Genomic DNA, 15,601 nt, shown 5'->3' on the forward strand with positions numbered 1-15,601 from the left:
CCGTATTTTCAAACTAGGTATTTAATATAATAATTATATAAAATACTGAAACAGTCTCCTTTTTAAATATAAACTCGCAAAATTTTATACGTGTGGTTGTCTCTAACACTTATTCGATTCTCGTTCAAATCGTTTGAATAAATGAAATAAACACAGAACAGATGCCTTAATTATTTTGCACGAGTAACAAATAACATTAAATTGTAAGACACTCACCTCACCGATTTCCCCGCTGTTGCCCGATGCCTCCTGAGTCTCTTCCTCCTCTCAGATTTCCTTGTTGCACTCACACAACACTCACTCGCGAAAATCATCGATCACGCGAAATTTCCGGCACTCCCGTACGCGATGTGAAATACCGCGGACACACGAAATATTATTAACTCTTGCGGCTTCCAAGACTTTCTGTCATACAAATTACTCAAACTAACAACTTGCATTTTTGATTCGGAAGAATAGGATAATAGATAAATCACTTATATTGAATTGACGATATAAAACGCAACGCGAGCATCTAAAGCATAATCTGCGGTAAAGAAATAGTTATTAGTCCGCAACGAAACGATACTTTACAATCTTTGTCATTCAATCTAATCCTCGAAATAAATTATTTGACCGAAATTTTCAGCGATAAATAATTGCAATTAATTGCAACAGTTAATCGAGACCGAAAGATATAACCGCGACAAAGTACCACAGTTCACAGTAATATTTTAGACGAGTTAGTCTCGTGAAATATCTACGTACACGTTGATAAGAGCCGTCGCCTCAACATGCAATTCGTTTCTCATTACAAGTTGTAGAAACTTAATATTTAATCGAGGACCGTTACTTGTTACTAACAAAGGTGTGCAAATCAATAGCGTTTTATCCCTGCATTCGTCGCGATCGAGTCTTGGAGACCGATAACGCAAAAGTAATGCCACGCACGGAGCAACTCACGCTACTGCTTGCCGGCTCGACGTTCGGCGAGCGAGTCAGAGCGCGGCGACCTTCAGGTAAACATTGGCCCGCGTAACGTCGTACGATACCACGCCGGGTGAAAAACAACAAAAAAAACGTTGAGAATTCGTTGGCCCGCCTACGTAATGGAAAATTCCGTACTTAATACTTTTACATTGCTTTGTTCCGTGACTGTTGCTACGTTTTGTATTACTCGTTTTGTATATGTGTATTACTCTGCGAACTTATTGGCATTGATTAAATTAACGATTAATTCTGTTCAATCGAGACTACGTTTCGAAACAAAAATCGTTGTTAATTAAATTCTAATTATCAAGATTAGAGATTTTACCTCAATAGTTGGTGTATACTTCATTTGCTATGAATCTAAAAGAGAAGTGAAGCACACTGCGCTTCGAGAAAACATATGTTATGCATACATTATATTGCTATGTTGCTGTAATACAAGTATTACATTATAATATTTCTGAAGGCGGACATTTTACCGTTGCTGCAATAATATAAATTTGAAAAATCTAAAGAATATCATAATACGTTACAAATACATATATCTTGCAAACTTTATAATATTTCTACAAGGTTACTGAAACATTGTCGGCGAAATATTACAATTGAATGTCTCTGAATCGTCTCTGCAATATTACATTGCAATTTGCAATGTTGCAATGTTTCTGAAATGTTTCTGAAAGGTTTGATGCTGTGTGGGATCGCTACAATGTTGCTGAAACCTTGCTGTGCTGTACGGGAAGGTTTCCCAGTGAGAAATGATTCGTCGATTGACGTCGAAACGACGTCAAATCGACATCGACACCGTCGAATTGACGTCGATTCGACATCATTTCGATGTCGATCGACGAATCATTTCTCACTGGGTTGTTTTCTGTTCCTGCACTGGTAAACTAGCGTAATAAATTAGAGTAAGACAAGTATATTTTTTCTCATTCCAGCTTACTGCACTAGTTCACCAGTGCAGGAACAGAAAACAAGCTTTAAGTTAAATCAGTGCGCGCTAGTGCGAGCAACCGAATTCGCTATCAGTTTATAACTCGAGTTCAAACCCCGAGAAGTAACTTGAACGCCAAATGGAACATGCGGCGCCATCCAGCGGACACTGCTCGCAACTAATTTCAAAATTAACCGCGTCGATAAGATGCATTTCTAACAACGTTCTTTACCGACGCAGTCCAAAGGCTTCTCGATCTGCCGTAATCGACCGAGATTGAATCGGAGATTCGACTTGGAGAGTCGCCCGTCGTCGGTGGCGACGCCACCAGCGAAGGATCAGCTTGGAGCAGCTCGAGTCGCGATTGGGGGATTTCGGGGCCCCGGCGTGCCCCACCGCGCGCGACTCGTCGCGATGCCTTGACGAACGCGACGGGAACGGGACAAAGGACGCTGTGGTACGCAGCCGGAGGGACGCCATGTTCACTTGTCAACGTACGTCAAGGTGTTCCCGTGCGGAAGGAGCGAGTGGCCGCTCGCCGTCCGCCGCCGAATAGAGAAGCCAGGAGTGACCGAGGCGCCGGTCCGCGAGCGCCGAGGGTTCCTTCTCGCCACCTTACGTTCCATCTCGTCTCCGTCTCGCCTCGCCTCGCCTCGCCTCGCCTCGGCCCGTCACGTCATGGAAAGCGACGCCGCTTCCGCCGAGTCGCGGAAGCGCAAACGCGAGGAATACGAGATGCAGCTGTTCGGCTTCCATTCCCGTGCCGTGTTCGCGACTCGTAAGTCGCCACCCGCATCCTAGATCTCGACGCGCGCGCGACGGCTCCTCTCTCCTAGCTCGCGCTTTACCGACGAGACGCCGGAAGGACGGGGCTCGGGGAGGGGACGCCGACCGTTACGGCGGGCTCTCCGCGCTCTCTCCCGCTGCTCGTCCCGCCGACGCTGGACGGGTGTACTCTAGTTTCATGTGGCATTCGATCATGACTAGAGTTACACTCGTCCAGCGACCGGGGCGCTTTCGACTTTCCGCGAGGGGGGGGGGGGGAGACGCGAACGCGGCGTCTTGTTTTCGGAACAGCGGGGACGCCACGCCGGCGGACAGCGTCTTCGACGAGCGCGTCCTTCCTGTCGTCGGCTTGCATCGATGTTGATTTTCGTAGCATGCGCGTGAATGCTATCTCTTTCGTTTCCTTTTCTTTACCCTTTTATGCTCTCGTGAACTGTAAGTCAACAGTTGCACAATTGGAAAATTTGCAAGAAAAAATGACAACTTTACAAACGATCTTATTTGAGAAGAGACTGAAATTTTCTAAAACTTGCTCTTACTTGCTTTTAATGTAAAGTTGGATATTTTATTTGCTTTCTATGAAAAACTTGTGTCAAGCTTTTGTTGTATCCATTGTTCCGACTATGTGACTATTGCAAGTAACCGAATTTGTAAAGAGCCACGACCGCTTGTGATAATCTTGCCTTCCCTTTGGTCTGTTGTAGTCGAAAATATTGTGCTGGATAGGATACGGTCTAAGAACCGAAAGTTGTGCGAGACGTTGAGAAATATACATAAGCCGGATCAAAATAAATTGGCCGTGCTAAGCGCAAACGAGAAAGAACTTTACAGAGCGTACTACAATGCCTCTTCGACTCAGTTGGAACATTTAGAGGTAATTTCATATCAATCTATGTGCAATTACACGTCCAATTGCGCCACACTTGTCTCGCGTCTGAGATGTATCTTTTAAATTAAAAACTTGAAGATAAAAGTACATTAATACACATTTCATTCTAATTAGAGTATCGTGAACAAATTTATCGCTGTACCCGACAATGTACTGTCTGAGGAGGACGCGCCTCAGAGAACGCAATGGTCGAAACTAGAGGTTGAGGACGTGCTCAAGATGCTAGAAGAGATGCGGCGGAGAGCGAAATCTGTAGGTATCGAGGTTTTTGTTGTCGCTGAAAAAAGATAAAGACCTCTAATCGTCGCTATTTCCGTCGTATGCAAATGCTCCGGCACTTATGTGTTATGTAACTCGCGGTTTTTCCAGGTGCATATATTGAACGCGGTGTTGAAGGAGGAATTGCAGCTCGTGGATCAATTTTCGATCTGCGCGGACAATATCGATAGGCTGAATCAGATAATTGAGAGCGAGATCGCGTGCCCGGATGTCGGTGACAAAATTCATCGGTTAGTCGACGATTACAAACAATTCAGTGCGTTGGAGCGCGCTGCCGGCGACGCTGAGGCAGCACCCGTGTCGCAAAAGTCGCGCTACTATACGATCGACGATGTCAAATGTATAGATTACGATGTGGATACTCTATAATTGTACAGAAAAGAGGGAGAAATTATTTTTGCGACTCATCTCTGGATACTTTGTTGCTGACACTGCCTCTTTGAGATTATTGTATCTAATAAATGAATTCTGTAGTTTTTATACGAATGTTACATAAATGGCAATTTAGTTTTTTTTTAATACCAATTAAATGCTAACTGCTCTTATTTTTCCGATTTCTTTCTGCCCTAAGTAATTGATATTTTTATGACGGACTTCGATTGACTTCTTGATGCGATGAATTTTATAAACTACATAAGTTATTTAAAATATTTTGATTGTTTCGGAGAATAATTTTCTGTATAATAAAACATCTTGTATCGAGAAAATCTAATTGATAAGTTAAAGTTTTAATTTGTTACCGACTGGAGTTCATTGTTTACCGTCAGTTACTCCAGCAGGTGTTACTCAATTGTTTTCGGTTTTCTCATAAGGTACAGAAATTTCAAACTGTTTTCAAACGTCTTTTTTAATTATAGCGTACTTCAGAGCTTACAAATTTGAATGTATCAAACGTAGTTTTTCTCTCGATATACATATCTACAGTAATTAGCTACAAGATTGAAGGATTTTATTTTTGAATCATAAATTTCCGTAATCAATTAAAACCAAAATTATTTTAGAGAAAATTCTCCAATTATTTTGTCGAGAGATTTGTTGAAATAATGCAAATTTATAAGAATTGCGTCTACTGAACTTGTTCTTTTTGATAAAAGGTTAGATTCGTATTACGCATTTTTAAGAGGGTAAAACGCACGAGATAAACATACATATACACGATTTAAGAGGATGCTAAAGTCGTCTGTTTTACCGACACATTCGAATATAGTTTTTGCGCTGCTGAATCTTTTTATTGGTTTTTACGCCTAAAATAATACCAGGATAAATTGCGGACCGCATAGCAGAACGTTTTTATACTTGAAACACTCGGGGTCAGAAGTCTAATGAGAAAGATATTGGTATTTGAAATTTTCAATTTTTTAATCGTGAGCAATTTGAATTTGGCTTTATAAAATTATAAAATTCTTCCACGCGATTACAGTACGCGTAAAAACAAAGTGGGGGGTTCACGACTTTATATAAAAAACGAAGAGAAATTAAAAATATCAGCATGTGAAGCCTAACCACAATTACTTATAAAGCGATATTTTTAATTTCTCTTCGTTTTTTATAAAGTCGTGAACCCCCCCGCTTTGTTTTTACGTGTACTGTAATCGTGTGGAAGAATTTTGTAATTTTATAAAGCCAAATTCAAATTGCTCACGATTAAAAAATTGAAAATTTCAAATACCAATATCTTTCTCATTAGACTTCTGACCCGAGTGTTTCCAAGTATAAAAACGTTCTGCTATGCGGCCCGCAACTTATCCTGCTATTATTTTAGGCGTAAAAACCAATAAAAAGATTCAGCAGCGCAAAAACTATATTCGAATGTGTCGGTAAAACAGACGACTTTAGCATCCTCTTAACATCTCAACGTTCTAGCGGAATATAAAACCTCCCAGAGATATAGTCGTTTCGTTTTATTTCTCGCTCGGGAACCACATTGCAAGTATCCTTTTTTCCTGTCTTCGTTTACGTGTAGAAGCAAGAGAGAGAGAGAGAGAGAGAGAGAGAGAGCCATACACTACGAATTAGCCTTCTAATCGCCTTCTACCATCTAAAGCTTTTTTCTTACGCTTTAAAACAGTACGTTAACATTAACTGTTCTGCTTGTCCGGCTTTATTAGACTTATAATCATCGCAATTTGGATTGAATACTCAAATTAAATTGTAAGCTACACGAAAAATGCATTTCATTAATTGTGAAAGCGAAAGAGTCGAAGCGATGCCAATAACGAATTAGCGACGCTAACAATTAACTAATTAATATTGACTTAAAATAATGATTTAACTCGGTAGCCAGTTACGATAATTCGGAGTTTTCCTCCCTGAATAAACGCGCCTCCAAAAGCAAATGAGTATAAAATGCGAGTGGAACTTTCACTCTCTTTGTTTACGTGTAGAGGTAAGAGAGAGAGAGAGAGAGAGAGAACCACAAGATTCCGCGAATTATAATCGCCTTCTGCCATCTCAAGCTTTTTCTTGCGCGTCAAAACAGAACGTTAACATTAACCGTTCGGCTTTATTAGACTTGTATTCGTCGCGATCTGGACTGAATACTCGAATTAAATTGTAGGCTACATTTTCGCGCGTGAGATAACGCAACAAGATCGTGTAAAAATGCATTACGTGGACACTTGAATGATTGCGCAGGTGAAAGAGTCGAAGCGATGGCACTAATAAATTGACACTGATTAAAAATAACGCTTTAACTCCGACTAGCTAACGGCAATTCGCAGTTCTCCTCCCTAAATAAACGCGCCTCCGAAAAACAAGTGTAAGGTGAAAATTTTAAGTGAGAGATGACGTTTATGTTTATTTATGAAGAGTTTTATCGATAGTCGCATCGTTCACTAAGAGTTTTATTGGCGGTTACACTGTTTAGAAGTGCGTTGCAAACGCCTGGTTCATTCTTTACTGACAATAACATTGTACAAACACCAAGGGCCAGTTTCACAAACGTCGTTTAACCGCTAACCCATGGTTAGTTAATCCTCTGTCTCTTCTTGGATAACAAGATAGAGAAAGATAGGAGGTCGACTGAACTCTGGTTAACAGTTAACCGACGTTTGTGAAACTGGACCTTAGAAAACTATAATTGAAGTGTTTGGCATTGCATAAACGCAATCCGAACACTTGTAACAGTGAGTGCGTCACAAACGACTCCGTGTTTAAATTTACATCTCACAAACAATTCGATAAATGCTTCAGAACTCAAATGAAACATTCCCAGTGAGAAATGATTCGTCGATCGACGTCGAAACGACATCGACACCGTCGAATTGACGTCGATCGACGAATCATTTCTCACTGGGTCGACTCAACATTTAAACAAGCATCTTATAAACACGTTCCTTTCGCCGGGGTACAAAATGCGAGCGAGGCGTTCGCGAGGCTCCTTCGCGGAAAAAGAATTCGCGAGAAGGGTAGATGCGGAGGCCCAGGGGGGGGGGGGCGAGGTTTATACGCGGAAAATAATTGCGACTCGGAGCTGCGCGCGTAATAAATATACGCGGCGAATCTGTCGCAGAGGAAAAAAAAACTCCTCGACGTCCCGAGCGTTGCACATTTCCAGGAACTGATCCCCAAATCGCTCCCGGCTCCCCACCCCGTCTCGCGTACGGCCCGCGCGGAGATCAGTCCGCTGCGGGCATTCGATGGTATTGTGCGCCGATTACGATGAGCGACGACGGTGGTGAGGATCTCGTCGGCGAGTGCCGGCGCACCATGCGACTCCTGGAGATGCTGCGTCGCACGCACTACGAGCTCGTGCAGGTACGGAGCTCCAGGAGCGCTTTCGCGCCCGACGTATCCTCGAGCGCGGAGACGCGCGTACGGGCCGGAGGACGCGCCGAGGTAGCTTCGTTCGGCGCGAGAGAAATTAGAGTACTCGCGAGTTCGTACGCGCGCGGGTTTCCGTACAATTCGACGGCTCGAAGTGACCTTCCCGTCGCGAGCGAAAGTCGCGACCTGGAAACGTTTGCGATCCTCGTGGAAATTTCACTCGTAACTTCTGGTCTTGCCTTCCCCACCGAATTTCCACGTGTTGCCGCACACCGCCGCGTCGGCCGTAGCGGAATGAATCTCTCGATCGCGAACGGGAGCTGAAAAATATCGAAATTACGCGGTTTGTAAAAAGCGCGACGTGCCGGTTTCTTTGGAAAATAATCCGCCGCGTTTGGAGACGTTCGCCGCTCGCCGATCGAGAGAATCGGACGAGTGTACGCTGAAAAAAAAAGTCGGATAGATTCAACCGGTCGCCTGTTAGAAAATGGACGAATCAGAGTTCCTCTAGGATTTACCGAGAAAGGTATTTCATAACCAGAAGTCCGCTAGACTTCGCTACGAATCTGGTGAATCCTAAAGGGAATTCCGACTCGTCCATTTTCTAACGGACGACTGGTTGAATATCAGATTTTTTTTTCCAGCGTAGAGACAGCAGCGTTTTCGACGTCGAGGCTCGAGATCGCAGATCGTTTCACTGCGATTTACGCGATCTAAGGATTTCGCTCCGAGGGGCAATAAATTCACGATGAAACCGACCGACGACGCCCGTTTTAATTTTAGCGGAGACCCCGCTGTCTCGTATTAGGAGCCTATCTCGTAATAGGGGACTCTCCTCTACTTATAGTAAAAGACGCGACTCTCTCCACTCGCAGTTAGTTGTGGCAAGCTACCTTTAATTCTAAATTTCACTCGGGTTAAATAATCAACATCTCTATATGTCTAAATCCCCCCCCTCTTTCCCGCTGTCCCAATTGTCCAAAAAAAAACGAAAGAAAAAGAAAAAGCATTTTGTACGCAGGAGAACGGCCAGCGACGGCTGATGTCGCCGGAAGTGGCGTACGGCGATTGGCAGCGCGTCAAGGGCGCGGAGGTGTTCCTGGGCCGTTTGCCGCGCGACTGCTACGAGGACGAGCTGATGCCGTTGCTGGAGCAGGCGGGCCGGCTCCTGGAGCTGCGGCTGATGCTCGACTTCTCCGGTTCGACGCGCGGCTACGCGTTCGCGCTGTACGAGAGCCCGCAGATCGCCCGCAGGGCGTGCGAGCTCCTCAACGGCCACGAGATCCGGCCGGGGCATCGCATAGGCGTGGTCAAGTCCATGGACAACTGCCGGCTCTTCTTCGGCGGCGTGCCGAAGACCAAGACCAAGCCCGAGTTCATGGAGGAGCTGACCAAGATCCTGGACGGCATCACGGACATCTACCTGTACCCGAGCGGCCACGACCGCAGCCTGAATCGCGGCTTCATCTTCGTCGAGTTCTGCAACCATCGGGCGGCGGCGATGGCCCGGCGCAAGCTCATACCCGGCAAGGTGATGCTGTGGGACCACGAGATCGCGGTGGACTGGGCGGACCCGGAGCCGGGCGACCCGGTTGACGAGGACGTCATGGAGACGGTAAAAACCCCCTCTGGGTTTTTCTTCAAGCTCGAGCGACATCGCAACCACGATCGCCAACCTCGTTCTACGACTTTCTACGCTGAAGAAAAAGTCTGGATGGATTCGACCGGTCGTCCGTTAGAAAATGGACGAGCCAGAATTCCTTTAGGATTTACCGTGAAAGATATTTCATAGCCAGAAGTCTGCTAGACTTCGCTACAAATCTGGTAAATCCTCAAAATTCTGATTCGTCCATTTTTGGACAGACAGACGACTGGTTGAATCTATCAGACTTTTTTTTCAGTGTACGCAACTTTAATCCCTTCTTCCTATCTTTTCTTCAGCTCGCTCTTCTTCTATTCGCGACTGGGTATTTTGTATTCGCCGGGACTTAACGGTGCGATTTGAAGAGGCGGCGGTCGATAAACGAAGGGAAATACGAAAACAATATAATTCTACAAAATGAAACGAAATAAAAAATGCATACACGTTTCACTGGATACGTAACATTATCGAAACGGAGATTGAACAAATTGGAGCGTTTGTGCACATTGCGTTTTGTGTAATTGCGCAAATACATTTTGCATCAGCGGGGGGAGCTAAAAAATAAAATGGCTTTTTCACTTTCGATGGCTTATTAAACAATCCTATTACGCTCCGACGAAAATTTATTAAAAACGTGACTATCGCGCGCGCACCTTTCGAACGTTACAGAACGCGCGGTGAATTAACCGTAAGGCATATTAAAGTTATTCGCTGTAATTTTAATTTGACGTCGATCGAATTGGCAAACTTAAAAATGCACGCCCTAAAAGAAGATTCTCCCCCCCGTTTAATTTCCCGGGAATACACCGCGACGCGATAATATATTTCCGCGAGAATTGTGTAAAAAGAATCGCGCGTTGACGTAGGATAAATCTGCCGCGGCGAAATCACATTTCGTATCGCTGTATACATATATATAGTCTCGTCTAGAGAACGGCGTGAAACGGGATATGTTGCACTAACTCAATATCGTACCCGATGACAAATAGGTGACGGCTCTGTTCGTAAGGAACCTCGCGCTCAATATGCCGCAGCAGCAGGTGAAGGAGATCCTCTACAGGTGCACGAACGTGCCGATATTGAAGCTGAAGAAGATCAATCACTTCGCTTTCATTCACTACGAGAATCGCGAAGCCGCGCAGATCGCAATGGACATGATGCAAAGTGAGTATGCGAGCGACGTAACTGGAGCCCAAAAGAAAAAAAAAGAAGCGAAGAGAATTGAAAGAAGAAACTAAAGAACGCGCGAAGAAGTGCATGTAACGATGTCGTGCATTTCGACTTCGAAATCCTGATAAAATTATTTTCTTATCGCTGGTCGGTTTCTCGAGATTGAAGTGTACGTCGTTAAATTAATGTTATCGCTTCGCTTCAAAAGTTTTACTTCACGTCAGGCTTGCGAAAAGCCGATTTACACTTAATTTTCTGTACCGATATCTTTGCTTTCAGAATCGGATAGCATTGTCGAGAAGCAGGGGTGGGAGGTCCGCTGGGCGAAACCCATCGGGGCGTCCAAGATCCTGGAAAGGGAGCGATACATTCGCGAGGCGGCAGCCAACTCGGACGTTCAAAAGGCCGAGATTCCGCGTTTGAAACAAGGGAAGAAACGCTCCGTCAAAGCGCTCGCGAAAACACACGAGCACGATTACCTGCAACAGATAAGGCTACTGCGTAACTTCGTCAAGGAGAGATTCGACGCGACGTGTACCTTGGACTGCGAACAGATAGACGAAACTAGATACGTTTGCGATGTAAATACCTTAATAAATTCACGACTTCTTATCTTTTCATTTATGCCTGATGCGCTACGTTCTTTCCTTTTTGTCGCATTGTTTCAGATAACTATTCACAAAAATGAGGTAATAATGTTCGCATTTCGAGGAAATCCGTTGGCGTCGAGACAGAAAGCCATGAACGAGACGTCCGGCGAAGTGTACCAATATTTGGCCGACATGCTCACGAATAGTGGTATGTATAACATTTTGGCTTGGTGTTATATTAAAAGCTTTTGATTATTTCACTCTCTATTTGGGCGCGTTGAATCAAAGGCGATTTTGACAAAATGCTTCTATGCGGATTAATTCAACTCCGACAACGAAATACACGCGTAATATTTACAAAATTTTCGATTTTCAATAGTAACCGACAAGTATCGCTTACCACGAAATCCCGCTTTGTTTGCCCCGAAAAATATTTTTGCCATTCACAATGCACTGCGTTTTAATGCTATTTTGCGCGTACTTTTGTAGCGCAGCAACTGTACGAGCAGCATCATATTGAATCGGGAATGGACGTTAACCCTGCGAACGGCGCGCCGATTGTCTGGTATCCGGAATAGTTCAAAATTAGTTGAGCTATTGTTTTATCATTTTTTAAATACTTTCCTTTAATTGTTACATACACACGCGAAATTTATTGACGCAATTGCAAAAAGAGCTCGACCACTCTTTCTCGTCCACCTTTTAATTCGCATTTTAACGATAATTAAATGTTTATGTTGATTAATGAAATATCCCCAGTTCAACATTTCTAATTGTAATTCCGAGACAGTATACGCTTGATTATTAGTGCTCGGGACATAATCTATTTGCGTGCTCAAAATATCTTAATTCTAAATTATTACACCTTGCAATATTACGATGAAATTTTAATCTCTGTAACAAATATTACTCGTGACACACATGGCCATCTATTTTAACGACGATGAGGATTAATGAAGTTTCGCAATTCACAAATGGATTTTAAATCACGGCTCTTGGTGTATGTTGAAAAAGTGCCTAAGATATATTGAAACGTTAATTATTAAGATTGCAATACGTACTTGATATAAAATTATAATCTACAAAGTTTGATCGTACGATGGCCATTTTTTTCAAAAATTTATTTCGACAATATGATAGACGCATTTTCGAATGTGTTCATCCATTTGCAACAATTCCAGAAAGTTTGATACATTGCAAGAGATTTTATAACTTGTTACTTATCGTTCTTCTAAATGTGTAACATATTTGTGTTAAAAAGTATTACATTATCTTTAAAGTTCCAAGTGCGCTTTAAACCTCTCGTATTTTCGTATACACTTTTATTACACATTATTAAATGATATTCTTTTAAATACTCACTTCTCGCGTGATGAAAGAAGGTGAATATTTATATGTTTAGTTCAAATAAGATCGGCTGTGCCCAGAATAATCATTTTAATTGTAAGATACACATAGTATGCTGCATTATCGAATCTGTGATCATATAATAGGTTTAGTTCGTAATACTGTTATGTATAATTCGCATCGCATAGCGAAAAAATTGATTTCATAAAGGCGTTATTTTTATACGAATTTATAATCCCACCTTTTTCTCTTCAATTCGTCTCATCCTATTAATACAAAAGAAATACTTTTCATATTTTTTCAAATATAACTACGAATTATATAAAATGCTAAATATTGAAGTGTAAAATCGCGCGGTTCTCTTTTTCATCCATTTCGAGCGGGAATCAGAAACGAGTCGATTAGGAATCGTCGGTAGAGTATACGGTATATAAATTTACGGTACAAGTGTCTCGAGATTTACCTTTATCCTAAAAGAAGTCTCCGAGAAGACGGTGCCTTACAATTAGCGCGTTTATCACTTGAACGGGAAGGGGCTCAGTGATCGTTGCATCGGTGGCAGAATCGCGGAATAATCCTCGAGGATCCTCCGTGCCGTTTCGTAATCGGTGTCGCCGGTGGCGTTGCTCGGTCTCATGCAACGTACTAATCGCTTGGTCTGCTCGCTGCATACGCCTGGATTGCTCCTCTCCTGCGCGCTGAAGGTCTCGTACGTGAACGCGAGCAGCTTCTCCACGGCACAATCGAGCACCCTGTCATTCGGCAATTCGCCGCGGCCACTCTCGACGCAATCCTTGATTACGGCGTTCATCCAGTTCCAATCTTCCCACACGTCTGTCATCTCGACTTTCTGGTTCTCCAATTGCCACGTCAAACGAGCTCGGTATCTAAAAATGCGTTACGCATCTATAAATACTTGACGAAAGAATCATTTAATTTCATTAACGTCGTTTCAGCAGATTTTAGCTACTTAAGCTGGTTCAGCTTTTTTTTGCTAAAATAACTTCGCGGCTTCTATTTTAGCGAATCGGCGAGGTAATTTTGCCAGCGTCTTCGTTAATATTGCTAGTGGTTTTTTTGCATCGATATTTGGATTTAACTTACGGCCATCTCCACGGATTTTTGCTGAATTTTACTCTCTTCAGTTTACCCAGATAAGCGAACAGGCTGTAGTCGATGTAACTCAGTTGATTGTAATCGAAGTAAAAGTTCTCCAAATTATTAAGCATCTGAAGGACCGAGTAGTCGATCCACTGAATAAAGTTGAACGATAAGTCGAGAGTCTGCAGGGAGCGTTGCATGTTCACGAACCAATCTCCTGGCACAATCGTCAGTTTATTGCCCCAGAGTATCAGCTTCCTCAGCTTCGTGAGACCCACGAATGTCTGGGCGTCGCACGTCTCTATGCCCGATTCATGCAGGTCTAGAGTCACGAGAGTCGCCCCGAATCTCGCGAAGCTGTGCCTTTGGTGGGATCGAGTAAAAAAAAAATTGCGAATTACGAATCGAAGATACGTAGAGAAATTCGCGTCGGCGCGAAAGCGCGTGTAATGTATTCAATAAAGGGTGAATATTCAAAGGAGGATTATTCAAAATATGAACGCAAATATTTCCAAGTACGATATTTACGGGTGTTAAAAAGAAATGATAAATATCCTTCGTAAAATGAAAGAGGGGCGGATAGAGCGCAAAGTCGAATGTGTTAAAACGTAGAGAAGATATTATGCAAAATACACGATAGAGAATGCGGTTTGCTTGATGCTGCAAATGCTTCGAAGCATTCTTCTCCTCCTTCCTTTCCATAAAGAAAGAAGAATAACGCTTTGAAGGATTCGTAGTGTCAAGTAGACCGCAGTCGAAATAAAACGCGTTGTCACATCGCGCAACCTCCGGACAATTTCCTCTCTTTTCTTACCCGGCTATGTTCGGTATATTCGAGTCAAAGATCGTAATGATCGTCGTGTTGGTCCATGCTTTATCCAAGTACTTTTGCAACGTTGTTAATTGAGTGCATACAAAACTAACATTACTCGTTCGCTTGTACACGACCCTCTTGCACGGCGATGCCAATAAAACCGCTTGGAAGAGCGCGTAAAGAAGGCAGATAATTAACAATCGCTTCATCGTCCTGGAACTCACTCGCGACGAAATCTTTGAATTAACTAACAGTACTCGAGACAGCGAGCGATGAGTGAAACGTATGGCGTGGGGGCGGACACTTCCTCGTGGCCTCTTCTTCCTGTCGACGATAACGCAAATCAGTGTGTATAATCGTGTATTGAATAACCGACATTTCTCTTATCGCTATTACGATTACTTGAATGTCGCGCAGTCTTTTTTAAATATAATAAAATATCGAAATTATATGCATATTAAAAAACACGTGCACAAAATGTTCATATCGATGTTATAACGCTCATATTAAACCCACTTTAAATTGAACTCGGGCTCGAGGAATTTTATTTATAATTTTTCATACGAGTACACTTTGACAGATCGTTTTTTAAGAAATTTTAATTAAATAACATAAAAGCGAGAAATACTCCTCAAATATTTAATTTGTTCTTTCTTTGTTACAATGAACCGCGTGCTTATCTGCTTACGAAATCCGGTTTGTCGTTTTAACCAATATTTAAAAATTAGTGTTTATGGCAGGTGAAAGCAAATTTGATCTTTGTTTACGAAGTTAAATTAATTTTCCGAATTCATTCACTTCTAAAAAAGGCATGTAAGTCGATTAGTCGCATATCTCGAAGTATTGTTGCAGCTTTTCCGCGATGCTGATTGATTTTGACTATGTCTCGCTTGTGCGATACGACATATTTCAGTCGTGTTATTTGCAGCTGTCAAACCATGCGAACTTTTAGAGACAGCAAATAGCGCGCGCGAAGCGCGCGCTTGTCCCTTACTGAAAAAGAGATGTTACCAGCGCGAATGTCGTTAATATCGAACAGTTAAGGCCCTTCTCCGCGATGCCGATTGATTTTCTCGAAGCGCGATGTGCTTCACTTCTCTTTTAGGTTCAGAGTAAATAAAGGTTTACAATTTAGAAATACTAGACATGACAGAACGCTGTTTGTGGTCAAGCATTGTGTATTTTTAAGAATTTATAGACACGCGAAGAGAGAGAGAGAAGTAATTATGGTATATGCGCAACGTCACTTTAAAATAAAAAGTAATATGTCACTCACTGATACGAGTCGCAACAGCAAAGTTGTACATCGCTA

General features: G+C 42.8%; 3 protein-coding genes across 5 annotated transcripts; 2 read left to right on the forward strand and 1 right to left on the reverse strand.

The window, feature by feature from the left end:
• Positions 1 to 2,300: 2,300 nt before the first annotated feature.
• On the forward strand, positions 2,301 to 4,405 carry LOC105559794. Of its 3 annotated transcripts, none has more exons than XM_012008379.1 (4): positions 2,301 to 2,684; positions 3,394 to 3,566; positions 3,696 to 3,833; positions 3,951 to 4,405. In XM_012008379.1, exons 1-4 carry the CDS (start codon positions 2,585 to 2,587, stop codon positions 4,227 to 4,229), a joined length of 690 nt encoding a protein of 229 aa, XP_011863769.1. In that variant the 5' UTR covers positions 2,301 to 2,584; the 3' UTR covers positions 4,230 to 4,405. The 3 variants fall into 3 exon arrangements, with proteins under 3 accessions (XP_011863769.1, XP_011863771.1, XP_011863770.1); XM_012008381.1 differs by having other exon boundaries at positions 2,301 to 2,400; positions 3,397 to 3,566; XM_012008380.1 differs by having other exon boundaries at positions 2,304 to 2,684; positions 3,397 to 3,566.
• Positions 4,406 to 7,520: 3,115 nt separating this feature from the next.
• On the forward strand, positions 7,521 to 11,614 carry LOC105559804 (probable RNA-binding protein 46). Its single transcript, XM_012008398.1, has 5 exons — positions 7,521 to 7,616; positions 8,584 to 9,240; positions 10,257 to 10,431; positions 10,717 to 11,235; positions 11,517 to 11,614. The coding sequence occupies exons 1-5, from the start codon at positions 7,521 to 7,523 to the stop codon at positions 11,603 to 11,605; spliced, it is 1,536 nt and encodes a 511-aa protein (XP_011863788.1). The 3' UTR covers positions 11,606 to 11,614.
• A 519-nt stretch (positions 11,615 to 12,133) lies between these two features.
• On the reverse strand, positions 12,134 to 14,583 carry LOC105559795 (leucine-rich repeat and fibronectin type III domain-containing protein 1-like protein). The gene is made up of 3 exons (XM_012008382.1): positions 14,290 to 14,583; positions 13,479 to 13,838; positions 12,134 to 13,261 (listed from the first exon to the last, which is right to left on the reverse strand). The coding sequence occupies exons 1-3, from the start codon at positions 14,496 to 14,498 to the stop codon at positions 12,892 to 12,894; spliced, it is 939 nt and encodes a 312-aa protein (XP_011863772.1). The 5' UTR covers positions 14,499 to 14,583; the 3' UTR covers positions 12,134 to 12,891.
• Between the last annotated feature and the right edge of the window lie 1,018 nt (positions 14,584 to 15,601).

The sequence above is a fragment of the Vollenhovia emeryi genome, unplaced genomic scaffold, assembly GCF_000949405.1.
Source record: "Vollenhovia emeryi isolate VEMERY1.0 unplaced genomic scaffold, V.emery_V1.0 DF939254.1, whole genome shotgun sequence".
NCBI lineage: Eukaryota > Metazoa > Arthropoda > Insecta > Hymenoptera > Formicidae > Vollenhovia > Vollenhovia emeryi.

Bases quoted from the DNA above. Each gene is read 5' to 3' on its own strand.
- LOC105559794 (XM_012008379.1), top strand. From the start codon at position 2,585: ATGGAAAGCGACGCCGCTTCCGCCGAGTCGCGGAAGCGCAAACGCGAG. The intron at 3,567-3,695 runs GTAATTTCATAT...CATTCTAATTAG, and splicing joins CTCAGTTGGAACATTTAGAG to AGTATCGTGAACAAATTTAT. The intron at 3,834-3,950 runs GTAGGTATCGAG...CGGTTTTTCCAG, and splicing joins TGCGGCGGAGAGCGAAATCT to GTGCATATATTGAACGCGGT.
- LOC105559804 (XM_012008398.1), top strand. From the start codon at position 7,521: ATGAGCGACGACGGTGGTGAGGATCTCGTCGGCGAGTGCCGGCGCACC. The intron at 7,617-8,583 runs GTACGGAGCTCC...ATCCCCCCCCTC, and splicing joins CGCACTACGAGCTCGTGCAG to TTTCCCGCTGTCCCAATTGT. The intron at 10,432-10,716 runs GTGAGTATGCGA...CTTTGCTTTCAG, and splicing joins CGCAATGGACATGATGCAAA to AATCGGATAGCATTGTCGAG.
- LOC105559795 (XM_012008382.1), bottom strand. From the start codon at position 14,498: ATGAAGCGATTGTTAATTATCTGCCTTCTTTACGCGCTCTTCCAAGCG. The intron at 13,839-14,289 runs GTAAGAAAAGAG...ATCCCACCAAAG, and splicing joins AATATACCGAACATAGCCGG to GCACAGCTTCGCGAGATTCG. The intron at 13,262-13,478 runs GTAAGTTAAATC...ACGCATTTTTAG, and splicing joins AAAAATCCGTGGAGATGGCC to ATACCGAGCTCGTTTGACGT.